The 14,355-nt window shown below is 54.2% G+C and overlaps 1 protein-coding gene across 2 annotated transcripts in view; it reads left to right on the plus strand.

The window, feature by feature from the left end:
* IGSF21 (immunoglobin superfamily member 21) overlaps nucleotides 1-14,355 on the plus strand; it is a 205,513-nt gene that overhangs the window by 172,409 nt on the left and 18,749 nt on the right. The window contains exons 6-7 of one of the 2 annotated variants that reach the window (XM_059716216.1): nucleotides 2,979-3,242; nucleotides 3,372-3,450. In XM_059716216.1, coding sequence (XP_059572199.1) covers nucleotides 2,979-3,242; nucleotides 3,372-3,450 — 343 coding nt within the window. Of the gene's footprint in view, nucleotides 1-2,978; nucleotides 3,451-14,355 lie in introns of both variants that reach the window. The other variant, XM_014601646.3, reaches the window with a different exon arrangement.

The following is a 14,355-nucleotide window of genomic DNA, read 5'->3' on the forward strand; positions in this document are numbered from 1 at the left end:
AGCATGGGTGAGCATGCATGCCCTGGGGGGTTGCTAGAGAGTGCCTGGGGAGCGGCATTGCCATCTGCAGTCTGCATCCAGCACAGGTTGAAATCAGGACCCCCAGAATTACCTGCAGGCCAAAGGGACACTCCCATTTCACTTGCATGGATGGTGGTTAGACCACCACCAGCACCTGCATCCTACAGCCCAAGCCAGCTGTGCACAGGCTGGCTGGTGACAGGGGATGATGCTCCTGAAAGGAGGAGCACTGAGGGCAGGCACATCCAATCAATCATAAAACCACAGAAAATGACAGTGGGAAGAGACCTCAGGAGGTCACATCTAGTCCAACCTCCTGCTCCAAGCAGGACCGGCCCCAAGTAGATCATCCCAGTCAAAGCTTTGGGGTCCAGTCCAGGTGGAAACCACCAGGGACGCCTCCGTTCCCTATGGAGAGCGGCTCGGAGCAGGCGATCGTGGGGGTAGCACAGACTGAAAGCATGGAGGGATGCAGAGCTGCATTGCAAGAGGGTCATGGGAGGATGCAGGTCAGGATCGACGGGCCCAAAGAGAGCTGCTGGAAAGGGCTCAGGGCTGGAGGAACCGAGGGGGCTGAGGTCTCCACTGAGCAGCACGTGGCGGGAGCGCGGGAGTGGGAGAGCAAGGGGCCGGGGGCCTGCGGTGCAGGGGCAGAGTCTTCCTTGAAAGTCACTCCTGTTTGCCTGCAAACAGCAAGCAAAGCAAACCATCGCAAGCCAGCAGCAAAAATGCTCCTGTTGCAGAGAACAGGTGGAGCTGCTGCCCTCTCCTGGAAAAACCAAGCCAGAGCCCGGCCACGGCTGTTGAAGGCTGTGATACAGAGCGGTGCCTACTGCCTCGCCTAGGGCAGCGTGGTTTCGGGAGGGGGCATTGGCGCAGAGGCGGCCCAGGCCTTGGGTCTGCTGTGGGGTGCAGCGCTGTCATTCGTATGCCCTCCCGTTTCCCAGCTGCATGAGAGACGCAGGGTAGCGGAGGTGGGCCGATTAAGGGTACAGATTAGGGCAGCGGTGGGCATGTGGGGGGTGCTGGGTACTGATGGAGGGAGGGGGTCGTTATGAGCAGCTGTGCTGAGTGGGGGGCACTCGGGCTCTGGAGAGGCTGCCAGGGCTGAGCCCACCAGCCTCAGTTACTTCTCAACCGGGTAACTCCGCTCGTATCCTTCAAAGAACCGCTGGTGCGAGTTACACCGCTTTCATTTTATCCATTCCTGCTCATCCCAAAGCAGCGTTTGCAAAAGGCACAATAACTGCTCCTTGCTCCCCTACCGCCCAGCAGCCAGGCACCGTAACAGCAACCTATGTGAGGAGTTATCCCACATCTGTCTGCCCCTGATCCCTATGTAATTGGCTTGGGTTTACAAATCACCCCAGGGTATACGTGCACATCTGTCCGTGTCCACACGCAGAGGTCCTTTTCTTCGCCAGCCTTCTGGGAACCCAAAACAGTGCAGTTAAATGGGAGATATTTTGCTGCATCGAGGCTGCCTTCAGCAGGTTTTGTCTTCTTTTAAGGCAGCCTCTGAACTTATTTCCTGAATGATTTTCCTTTAAGTAAACATAAGCAGGAGGCCAATGGGGTTCCTTTCTCTTTCAAAGGCTCGGGAGGTGTTTCTGTGCGTTCAGGCTGATGTTTAAGGCATTTAAATAAAAATATTTTGCTATTTTTAAAACACTTATCACCAAACAGTCCCGCTGCCTTTACATTGCACCACGACTTCAGAGACTTGAAAGGAGCTCTTTGAAATGGAATGCAATCCTGCGTTAGCGAGGCATTGTGTCTGCAAGGGGTTTTCATGCTGAACTCCCAATACTCAGACCCGCTCCCCACCCCAGCACGCCGACACCTTCCCTGCTGACACCCCCCTTCCTCTGCTGAGGCACACTCACCCTCACACCCTCACATGTTCCTTCACACGTGTGTGTGCGCACACCTTAGATATGCAGATGCACATGACTACACGCTTGTGCATGCACCTTTGGAGACAACCTGCATGCATGCATGAATACACACACACACACTTCCTCACCTTCAGCCATACCTCCATCATTTGTATTCCTTGCTTTCCAGTAGTGCCTAAGGGCTCCACTCAGGATCAGGGCCCCAGTGGACTGGGGGAGAGAGTCCTGCCACAAGCAGCTGGCGGAGGTGGACCAGAGAGACCGAGCATGTGAGAAGGGATGCAGCGTAGAGGCAGCTGCACCATCACCTTCGCCCCCAGACTGCCTCAAGCAACGCCCTCCCCTACTCTCCTGCACACACAAGCCCACATTATCACACTCTGTGATAGGTTCTGCTAGGGCTGTCTCTTTTAGCTGCCAGCACCTAGGACCAGGAAGTTAGTAGGGCCCAGTTCTGGTCCCAGCTGAGCTCATCCTGATGCAGCTGATTTCTGGCCTCACAAGGAAGTGCTGCAAGAGCACGAGGTGGAGCAGAAAGATGGAAGCTAACACAGCCTCGATCCTACTCTCACTCGTGCCTCTTTCGGCTCCTCGGCGTGTTTTATAACCACTCCGACATAAGCTGTTGGGTTCCCGGGGATCTGTGGACAGCTGAAGGCACGAGCAGCCATTGGAGGGTCTCTCCCAGCATCAGCCAGAGGACATCACACCTAGGTTGGGTGTTGAGAGGAAGCAGCTGAAGGCTTTGTCCCACAGGGAGTTTCCCTATGGCATGGCACGACCTGCAGGTCACAGCCCCGCGGGCAGGGTGTGCATCCCAAAGAGAGCCTTGCATATGTGGGCATAGACCTACGTGGGCATAGACACCTCTGATCACTAGGGAAGTCTGTCTAATGGATGAAGGCAGCGGCAAAGTTGTCCTTCCTCCAGGACAGTGCTGTCTCCTGGGGGTCCCCGCACACCGGGGAGGTGGGAGGCGTCTTGGCTAGTGCAAAGAGGATGGTTTGGGAAATGCAGTGGGTGGCAGGAGCCCATGGCCCTCTCTCTCTGCCCCTCCAGGTGTACTTCAAGAGAGACGGGGAGCTCCTAGAGGTGGTGCCCCTCGTGGAGCCTCCAGCCAGCGCTGCCGGGTTGCAAGACGGCCGAGCTCCCCGCAACCTGCTGAACCGCGACCTGGACGACACCAAGATGCAGAAGTCCCTGTCCCTCCTGGACGTGGAGGAGCGGGGGGGGCGGCCGTACACTGAGGACCCCTTCAAGAGCCTCACCGCCGACCCGGGACTCCTCTTCAGCCCAGCCACGGAGATCATCCCAGAGACTGTGGTGAGCTTGGAGTTCCCGCGGTGGGTCCCCAACACGGAGCCCATCTACTACTTCCACCACACGCACATCCCCATCAGCGACGGCACCGTGGAGGTGCGGGCCATGCTCATGTGGACACTTAACCCGCAGATAGACAACGAGGCGCTCTTCAGCTGTGAAGTCAAGCACCCTGCCCTCTCCATGCCTATGCAGTCCGAGGTCACGCTAGGTAAGGCCTGCGTTTCTCTTGTCTTGCTGTCCTAATGCGGGGATGGAGCGGGGAAGTTGACCGGGAGGGGCATGGTTTAAAGAGCAAGATGTAACTTGTAATTGCCTGGACCCGCAGCTCGTTGCTCATATTTGGGGTAATGAATATGGTCTCGCTTTTCCAAGCACTCCTCCAGCTCTCTCTTCCATTTCCTTTCCTACCCCACCTTGTCTCTCGTTCTCTCTCCCAACCATCTTCCTTCACTCCACTTCTCTTCCACTCCCTTTTGCACCCTTTACATTGATTTCTCCTTCATGTCAACCCAGCTTGGGTGAAGATGGCCATAAGTTCATGCCTCCACCCTTGCTTGGGTGAAGATGGCCATACGTGCTTGAGATGCCCATGTCTGATAATTCAAGGACGTGGCTAGCAGTCAAGGGACTGGTACCCCACTGCCTCTGCCCGGGTGCAGAGTATCATCATGAACTAAACAGGAGATGCTTGTTTCTTAGTGCCGGGCTGTTTAATTAAGCAAACGGGAGACAGACACTTTGATGCAGCAAAACAAAGACAAGATATTTCAATCTGTATTAAGTAGTAGCTACCATTCATAAAGGAAAATAATGTAACATCCATGCATCAGGAGGCCAGCGAGTGGGAGGGTGGGAATAATTACTATCTGGATGACTCTGATGTTAGGGAGAGAATAAGTAAGTTAATCTTTCCTCCCTCAAAATGCAAACACCTGGGTCTCCATAGCTCAGAAATTGAGCCTCACCACCCTACTTTCCATTAATTATGCCTTCCCTAACCTAGGCCACATCTGCCCCCAGCCCTTATGGTGACAGACACCAGCCACCCCAGGGAAGTAGCCAGAGCATTTCTGTCTGCACAGCTTCCAGCAGCCACGTGCAGTCCCACTGCTGCAGCTTTATCAGCAAGGGGTGGATGCACCCTGGGAAGGTGCTGGTGGCTGAAGGGACCATGGCAGCCAGCAGAAAGCATGGGCTTGTCTGCATGTGCCTTCTGCTGGCTGCTGGGTGGCAGCTGAGCCCTCCTGGGCTTTGCACTGGAACCCCTGCCCAGCTTCAGCAGTGAGGAGAGCAGCTATTGGGTCTCCTGGGCTTTCAGCTCAAAGCCTCCCATCTGCTCAGAGCTTCCCATCCGCCCATCCAGCGGAGGGTAACAAAAATGGTTCAGGGCCTGAGGAGAGGCTGAGAGAAATGAGCTTATTTAGTCTGCAGGAGAGAAGACTGAGGGGGATTGAATAGCAGCCTTCAAGTCTCTGCAGGGGGGTTTCAAAGAGGATGGCGCTGGACTTTTCTCGGTGGTGGCAGATGACAGAAGGAGTAATGGGCTCACGTTGCAGCAAAGGAGGTTTAGGTTGGATATTAGGAAAAACTCTTTCACTTGTTGTAAAACACTGAACAGGTTACCCAGAGAGGTGGTGCAGTCTCCATCCTTGGAGGTTTTTAGGACCTGGCTAGACAAAGCCTTGGCTGGGATGATGTAGCTGGGGCTGGTCCTGCTTGGAGCAGGGGCTTGGACTAGATGTGACCCCCTGAGGTCCCTTCAACCCGCATTTCTATGGTTCTGTGATCTGGAGCGGACTCTGCCTGTCCTGCATGGTAGATGCCGTGCTAGTGAGGCATGCCTGGGGGGAACCCCTCCATCTGCCCCCAGAACGGGAGCAGCGTGGACTCAACTTCCCTGGTGTTCACCCTGCAAGCGACTCTCCCCGGTCGAAGCAAGCTATCCACCATCCTCGAGAAAGCCATTAACGCCAACCAATTCGAGGGGACCAGGGACTTCTTTGCAACCATGATGTAGCCAGCGACCGATCAAGAACTGGAAATCTCCTCCCTGCCCTTTCTGTACCTATCAGGGTCATCCAACGGAAAGAGCTTCCCCTTGCAGCCTCACCAGGTTGGAGTCCAACCAACAAATGCAGAATCAAAAGCCTTTGCAGTCCATTACCAATCCAGTGAGAGCAGCCTTCAGCCTTGAGCGACGGTTATTGCAGCCCGATAGAACAAAACTCAGATGAAAAGGAAATTACGGGTGGGAGGACAAGGGGAATATTTTGCTCTCTCTCGTCTTTGGCAACCAGCGTCAAACCTAACGAGGCTTTGCAAGCTCCAGATCATGCTGACGATATGAAAGCAGATCCTTTTCATTCCCTCTGCCCCCCACAAACCCACTTGTCAAGGCACTCAATCTGTGACGTGAACCCCTCAAAAAAAAAAAATCACCGGGACTTCAAAAGGCAAAGAACAGGAGAAGCACGTTGCATCTTCCCAGTCATCGCTGAGCCCATCGGATGGCAAAAGCTTCTCTACACGGCCCATTATTTTACAGCTTGGATGGGATTAAAGCCACTCTCATTAATTTTTCAGATTCCGGCACCCAAGATTAATTATCTCTTGCCTTTCACTGGAGCAAAAATATATATATAAAACCTCGCTCTGCAGACACGCTCCAGAATGAAAAGGTCACGGTGTGATTGTTAAATGAAGTGGCTTCGATGGGATGGCGGGCGTAGCTGCCCATTGATCTCCCTGAACGCCGACAATGCTTTACGTCGTGTAACCCCTGGCACAAATCCCGCACCCCTTTAAGTTGCAAACGCCGCAGCACCCTTTCGGATAATGAACCTCCAGCTTCCACACAGACCCCAGCTCTGTCGGAGGTGAGAAGAGCCTTTCATGTGAGTACTGCCTGACAAAAAAACTTCATGAACGCGGTGCTCAAGTTGTCCCGTCGTGTCAGCCGCCCTTTCCGAATGTCAGCTTTGGTAACAGCCGAACCTCTGAAAACCGGGAAAGGCAGATGCTAAGGATCAATGCAACCTTCAATCTTTCCTTCATTGCCTGCCCGCCTCCCGGAGTGGGCAATAATCTCTGGGTATTATGCGTGCTAGGCATAGCTGTGCCAAGTGGTGGAGGGCTTAATTGGAGCTGGGATCGTGATGCAAAGAAAGGGCCCTGTCCCTTTTGAGGAGGGATCTGAAGTCCTCTCTCTGCCTGCCCATCCCCAGCCCTGTGCTGGATCAAAGGAACGAGGTCTGTGAGTGTTAAGAGACGGTGTCTCGCTACAGTGATCATTTCTGATGGTTGTGGCACTGGGTGTGCTATGGCAGGGGATCTTCTCGGGATGGGACCCGTCATCAGTGGGAGCTGGCGAGGCCTCTTTGGGCATTGAATCTGGTTCCTAGTCTCTGGGCTAGTGATGAGCATGGCATCCTTGCCCTGAGAGAGAAGGGCTGTAAAAAGGGGGAAAAAAGAGCTGCTAGCTTCAGAAAGCCTGGAGTCATTCCTGCAGAAGAAGCTCATGGAAAATGGGTGCAGGTATCTCCAGCTCGGCACAGCTTCCCCCAAGCACAAGCTTAGCTTTAGCAGGGAGATGCTGCACGATGACTGGTCATGTGTCTGATTTCCCAAAGGCGAGCTTTATCTGCAAAGGCAGAGCACGACTGTGTCTTTGATGGGTACATCGAGTTATCGGTCAGGAAGGGCAGACTTAGAGTCCCGTTCCCGTTCCTGATTGTCAGAAGTTCAAGTGAAATACATTCGTTCTTTCGTCCTTTTTTTCTGGGGTTTGGGTGTTGCTGGACCCAATGGGCTGGCCTCCTCTGCCTGAAGAAGGGTGTTTGTACCCTAAAGCTTGCACAGAAGAATTTTTCCAACAATTTTAGTGGATCTAATAAAAAATATCGGATTTACCCAAAGAACCTTGTCTGCCTTCGGACACAGTGGGCATTTTGGACCGTCGTAGCTAGCAAATAGCTTGCAGCTGACATGCTAGGTAAAAGCAACGTCTAGCTTTCACGGGGCCTTTTCATCAGTAGCTCTCACCCCACTTTGCAGAGGTGGTCAGCTATTTATCCTCATTTTAATCTTGGGGAACCACGCAGCCCCACCGCCAGCTCCTCCATGGAGCCCTTAGCATGGAAAAAGTTGCTTTCATGGAGTTGCCCTTTGTGAAAGTTGAAGCGACCCTCATCCAGCCACGCTTCCAGCTCTCTCTGCCCTCTCCCAACTCTAGCCAGCCTCCCCACGCCCCACGCCAGGGCATTGGGCGGCTTTCCCGTCCGTCTCCGGGTTTTTCAGAGGTGTCGGCTTGGGTTACCATCAGGCCCCCCAGGTCCGATCGACGCCAGGACCCAAGAAGTGGAGTTTAGATTTTATTTTTGTGTCGGAGCCCCACCACGATCCCGGCGCCCGCATGAGAGGGGAAGTGTAGCAGAAGACCCCTCCTTTCAACTCCCTCTGTTTTCTGCCGCTTATCGCAACCCCGGCAGCTGCACTTTTGGTGGCAAAGATAACTGAGGTGCCACAAGAGACCCATTCCCAAAGCCGAACCCCACCGCCGGGTGCCATGCACCGCTCCAGGAGGCGAACAGCACCGCTCCATCCAGCCAGCGAGGCTTTAATCCCCTCAGAAAGGTCATTAAAATGGATCTGGCTCCAACACCCCCTGGCTCCACCATCTCCCCCCACTCCCGCCCCACCAACCTGCCGTGGCTGGAAAAAGATTAGCCGCTGTCTAAAAGGAGCTAATCCCAAGAACGGTGTCCTGATCAAACAGCTCACTGAGCCTCACCTTGCGAAGAACGACTCTCTCCTGTCAGGCTCCGGCATTTACATATTAAAGACAAAATACCTTTTATGTTAATCCTGGCTGGAAAGCCGCCTTTGGCTGAGGGAGACATAAATCTTACACTTCCAAGACAATGGGTTTCCGCAGAAACAGCTAAATGCTTTGCAGACAGGTACTTGCTAAGCCGAACCCCCCGCTCCTCCTTGAGAAGCAATGCTATATATAGCTGCCTGCCCTTCCAGATGCTATTGGAGATAATAGGTGCAAGGCCCACATCCACTCCCACTTGGGAGAAAAGATACGGGGGGATAGTTCTGCGGCAACCTCTTTTTGCCTCCCCGTCTCAGCAGTAATGCCTCTTTCTCCTCCGGGGAACAAGGTCTGCGGGACTCTGGACTTTTGGCCTTTAGAGACACGTTGCAATGCTCTTTCGCCCGCAGCGTGGCCACACGATCATCACACAGCTCTTGATCACGCATGTTAATCTGTGCTCTGGCCAGGCAGGTGTGTGGTTAAGTCCCAAAACTCTGGCTAAAGGGCAGCCTGCCCATGTTTCCTACCCAGCAGCTGAGTGGTGAGGAACAGGAGGCTGAAGTGTCTAGTCCCTGTCACCCAGAAGGGCTTTTAATCTATTTCTGACAGCCCAGCACCATGCCCTGGCCCCCAGGCTATAGCCTGGTGCATCACCCAGTGCCACCACTGTGCATCACCCAGTGCCACCACTGTGCATCACCCAGTGCCACCACTGTGCATCACCCACTGCCACCACTGTGCATCACCCAGTGCCATCAGTGTGCATCACCCAGTGCCATCACTGTGCATCACCCACTGCCACCACTGTGCATCACCCAGTGCCACCACTGTGCATCACCCACTGCCACCACTGTGCATCACCCACTGCCACCACTATGCATCACCCAGGGCCATCTGCCCTCTTCCTCCTGTTCCCACATATCTGCCTCTCTTCGCTGCTCAGGGAACCAGTTTCAAAAGGAGCACTAGAGAGGCCACAGCGATACCTGCCCTGTGGCTTGGCACCTAGCATGCTGTGCTGGAATATCAAAGACATGTATATTCAAATCTCCTCTCATTCAAGGGGCCTATAACCTGCACCTCCCACTGCCTGGGTGAGCACAGAGTGCCCTAAGGACTCCGCTTTTGGTGCTGAAACACAGGAGCCCCCCTCCTCTATCTGCCTGACCAGCATGTAGCCTGCTCTGCACACTCAGTAGCCGCGTGGACACAGACTGTGTACAAGTGCCACAAACTGTATGCAACCAGGAGACTGCCGTTTGGGCAACCCTCGCTGTGAAATAGGAATCTGCCCTCAGGGTCTGAGAGAGACAGCTCTAGCTGGACACTGGTGGGCTGGGACCTCTTGCTCTAGCTGTATTAGTTCAGCGCTTTAGCTCTGGAAGTCCCAGCATCAGCCCTCACTGATGACCAAGAAGGACCCTATGACATCAACCCTGCTATCGTCGGTGGATGTGACAAAGCAACCAGGTGTAAATGAGGAGGTGACACTTCCAGCCACCGTGTCCTTCCTAGCAGTGAGCTTGGCAGCAGAGGCCACTGGTAGCATCTCTGCCAGCAATAAAATACCCAACATCCAAACTTCTGCTTGGAGTTGTCAAAAGCAAGGAAAACTCAAGCCAACACTTCAGATACTTTCACCTGAGTAGTCTTCAGGACCGAGCCCTGCGCTCTCAGAGGCAGCTGAACCCCCACCCGATCATTCGCCCACGAACGCTGGGCAGATCCGATTCCAGTTTTGAGCTCTGCAGCTCAGGGCCGTCTCTGCAGGGTACCGTTCGTCAAGCATCCCAGCTCATCTCAATGCTGCCCAACCTCAGGATCTCAGAGGAGGAACCAAGAGGCAAAGTCTGAGACCAGCTGAGCTCTCCCAGACCGCCCCACAGCTCTCCTCCTAGCCTAGTCTAGGACCTCAGGTGAGAACTTCCCTCTGCAAATTGCCCTGGGAGACCCCCAACCCAGTGGCCCTGCGCAGAGACAGGGCAGCCGCTCCGTTGGATGAGTTTTGCTGAAGCCCTGACACTGGTGCTTCCTTGGCAGACCGCAGCTGGCACCCCTCATTTGGCCACCAGCTCCCCAACCCAATGCCACCGCCTCTCCCCAGCGCAGGGAACATCGACAGCATCTTCTGTCCCCAGGTCCTGGAGGGACTGCGAATGCAAACTGCAAGTGGCAGCTGTGAACCCAAGGGCTCCAGAGGTTGGCAGGGGCTAAAGAGATGAGACATCCGAGGCAAGGGTCAGGGGTAAGCATGCACGGAGCTGCAGCACGCTCCTCCCTGCTCTGGCCCGTGTGCCTGCAGGGGATGCTTCCCTTCTGCTTTGACTCACAGGACCCCCGCTCAGGCCACCACCCGAGGCATGTGTGCCAGGTAGGAGAAGTGGCTTCTTTGCAGCCTCGAGTTAGGGAATCCAGGTGGATTCTGGGAAAGGGAGCAAGGATGCAAGGATCCTGCTACCGCCTTTCTCCGTTAGCAGGGAACGTTGTGTCAGGCCGTCACAGGCGATTAATCACCTGTCAGGCGGAGCAGGGGGGGCAGGGTAGCTTTCATTTATGCTCCGCCTCGTTAGCTCGCCGACGCCTGCTGTCTCTGGAGGCCAGAGCTACTTAATGAGTGACGCGCTCTCATGCTTATTAATATGGGAGCATGTTTTGAGAGGTGCCAGCAACGGCTCGGAGATGTGCGGTTTATGGCAATCACATCGCTGCTCAGCTCCCCCCGCACTCGGCAGCGTCTTGGCCCCCGTGAAAAATCCCAGTGCCTCTTGTGCTCGACTGCGTGGCAAAAAGACTGGCTGTGCTGGGGTAAAAGTCCCCTCTGGCCCGTATGCTCACTGTCGTGGCAGGACGGAAACAAAACCACCCCCAGGTATGGCCTGCACCTGCTGCTAGCAGCTGAGGAGGACCCTTCTTCAGGTAGCAGTCCACCCTCCACCAGAAAATGGATCCATATGGCTTCAGTGGGCCAAGAGCTATTTGGTCCCTGTGCTGGGACTTACCATATACCCACCTATCCCTCCCACCCTGTGCACGTGCACGTGCACACACACACAGCGCTTCTAACCTGCCAGTCGTGCAGTACTGTAGGTGCAGGATGCACAGCCATCCATGCCCTTCCTCAGTCCCATAGGTGATCTGCTTACACCCCGAAGCATCACATTTGATTAGCCCTTTATTCACATGCATAACTACCGCGCCGGTGTTTATTAATGCCCATAAAAATTAGCCAGCTCCTTTTTATACCCAGCCACAGTAGGTGACTGCTGAGAAATTCGGTGGCAGGTTTGATGCCATTCATTTTATGCCGAGGCTCTTGTTCACATCCGGTAGGGCGGGAGGCACTGATCAGGTTTCTCTCTACCCTTCTTCTGACTTCAGGCACATCAACCCCCTCCTCCTCACTTCCTTGCAGCTCTCAGCAGTCCCAGCTCCTGAAACCCTCCATCGGGAAGAAGCCCTCTATGCAGGGCAGTGGACAGCAGCAGAGAAACAATGGCCCAGCAGCTTAGGCAAAGTGTCAGGCCAGCCTTGTTGAAGTCAAAAGTTGACTTTGAGTATCTGAAAGCAGCACCATGCACCAGGGCTGAAGAAAGTGTTGGTGTGTGCAGCCTATCAACCAGCAATGAGCTCAGTGGCCATTCCCACGTAAAGGCAGATTCCCAGTATGTTGTCGGATGAAGAGAGTCGAGTCTGCTTGCGTTAGGAGCTCCTTGAGATGATATAGGGAACCACCAGCCGATGGCCTCCAATGGAGGGAAGCACTGTGACTGCCCCATCACCTGCAAGGCACGGTGGCATAACCAGAGTGAATGGCATGGTTATAGCTTTTCCCCCAGAGACAGCAGTCAGCTCTCCATGGGCAGACAGCCCCGACGGGTAACTGCAGTCGAACTCAGGGACAGGCATTTGCTTGCTCGCTTCCTGGTTTCCTTACACTTTCTGCAAGTGTCCAGATCCTTTCCAGAGTCCAAAGCGACAGGCTGGAATATCAAAACTGGCCTTCAGATGAGCTCCTCGAATACTAGCACGTGCAAGCACCAGGCTTGCACACTTGTTTGCGAAAAGGCCAGACTTGAACCCAAGTTGGGTGGCAGAGTTATCAGTGACCGCTGCAATGGGCTCGCTCTGACCTGACACTTTATACCGCGCAGCTATAGGGATCACTTTGAACCCAGTTCCTTATACTTCTTGGGGGAGTATAAGGAACCAGAACGGCAGTGCGAATTTCCTGGCTGGTAAATGAATACTAGGACATCCCGCTGCAACGACAGAGAGGTGGCATATGAGCTGCAGCCATAAGACACTGCATCAGCACTCAGGCAACCTTAAAGGCCTTGTAACTGGAATTTCAGGTCCTGGAGGACTGAGATCCTCCCCCAAAAGAAACCACTCTGGGAGGCTGTGCTGGTTTTAGAAGGGATGAAATCTGACAGTGCTTCTGACAGGTAACACGAGGAGAAGCAGGAGAGAGGGGCCCAGGAGAGGACGGCATCCAGGAGTGCAGAAGCAGAAAGGGCAGGAGCCAGCCTGCAGGTCTGCCCTACGCTGGAGGGGAATGAACATCCGTGGGTCTCATTTCCGGAGATGTCGAATACAATCAACACCGTATGGAAGTTGAGCACCTTCGAACAGAGCTACGACAGCAGCAAGGAAGCAGGGAGGTGAGGAAAATAGCAGCACGGTTAAATGTCAAAGGGCAAGTGGTAATCTGAGCCACAGACTCCTTCAGGAAATGGAAGTGAAGCCAACAGTAAAGAGCAAGAACTCCAGCAAATACAAACGTAAGACAGGGGCTTAAGGAGCTGATTGCCGGCCAGCAAAACACCGGACATGAGCATGGTTTAAGTAGATCGGATGATGGGGCTGGCAGAAAAGGAGAGGAATTACATCTGCTAGAGCTGTAGCAAGTGATGAGCAGCACAGAGAAGGTCACAGAGGCGCTCGTCTCCATCCTTTCACATCGCAGACGTGAGAATTGAAAGGTAAAAGGAAGTACATTTTTACACAAAGCATAACCAACCTCTGCATACCCAAAGCATAACCAACCTCTGTCCGGCCACCAGGTGTTACCGGCCATGTCTACACTACATCCATGTGTATCCCAGCAGGGACACACTCCTTACCGCGCACCCTGTTTGCACGCATCACGCTGCACATTCAGCAGCGAAGTCACACCAAGGACATCCCCTTGTAGCTGCTCATGCGAGACCTCGCTCTCCGATGTGCTCGAGAGCAGGCTCCGAGGATGCCCTGCAGCGGCTGGCTTTTTGGGTTTGGTATGTGGGAGCAGAAGCAGATGAGCAGGGCATGCAGCGATCCCGCCAGGACGTGCTGCGTTCCCACCAGGACATGCCGGGAGCAAATGAGCAGAGCATGCAGTGCACACATCCTCATTGAGAGCAAGGACTTTGCACTGGTTATGTGCCAGCGGAGCATACCCAGTCGCATGCAGTGAAGGAAAAAAAATCCAGTTTCAGGAATTAATTGATGGGGGTTTGGAAGAAACCTCCTCCTGCTCCACATGGCTCCGTCATTGCCCAGTCATCACTCGCACACCTTCATCTTCAGCCCTGGGCCAAGCTGCTGGCCAAACCTGGTCTGGTGGGGCCTGTTCCTAAGTCAGATTTGTCGATAGCTGTAAGCATGTCTCTGCAGAGCCTCCAATACATCTGTACTATAATTACAGCACTGCGGGATGAGAAGGGCACCACAGAAGCCCTGCAGAAATGCCCTCAATTTACAGGAACTGCTCAGCTGCTAGGGGACCGTCTGTCCCTGCCGGCTCCGGAGACCAGAGCCCGAGCGTGTTATCTGAGGCTTTGTGATTCACTCCTCAGGATGGATTTCACCGTGGTGCAGTCAGCAGGCCAAGTCGCTGGTGGGTACGGATGTCTGTTCACCAGCTAAAAGGACCCATATGTTACCAGGCACCAGATGTTCCCTGCTAAAGGGGCAAAGCTAAACCAGGTGCCATTTGCAGTGTCAGACAGCAGAGGATTCACGGTCCCTGTAAAAAAACCAATGGCTCTGAATTCACTGCTTGCAAATGCACCAGGGCCCGTCGCCCTTGCTAGAGGCCTCAGCCAGCCCTCATCGACCCGACTGCAGATGAGGCTCCGCGTCCCCAGACGTCCCCGCCCGGTGCCACTTGTATTTCAACGAAACATTTAAAATAAATTTCCTGCCAGAAGCAATCATACAAAACAGGCCAGGCGGGTCCCAGGCCTCTCCCTGGCTCTGATTTATTCATCATGGTGCCTTATAAATGCTCTTCTGTTGGCTCCTGGAAGGGAA

This window comes from Alligator mississippiensis, chromosome 13 (assembly GCF_030867095.1).
Source record: "Alligator mississippiensis isolate rAllMis1 chromosome 13, rAllMis1, whole genome shotgun sequence".
NCBI lineage: Eukaryota > Metazoa > Chordata > Crocodylia > Alligatoridae > Alligator > Alligator mississippiensis.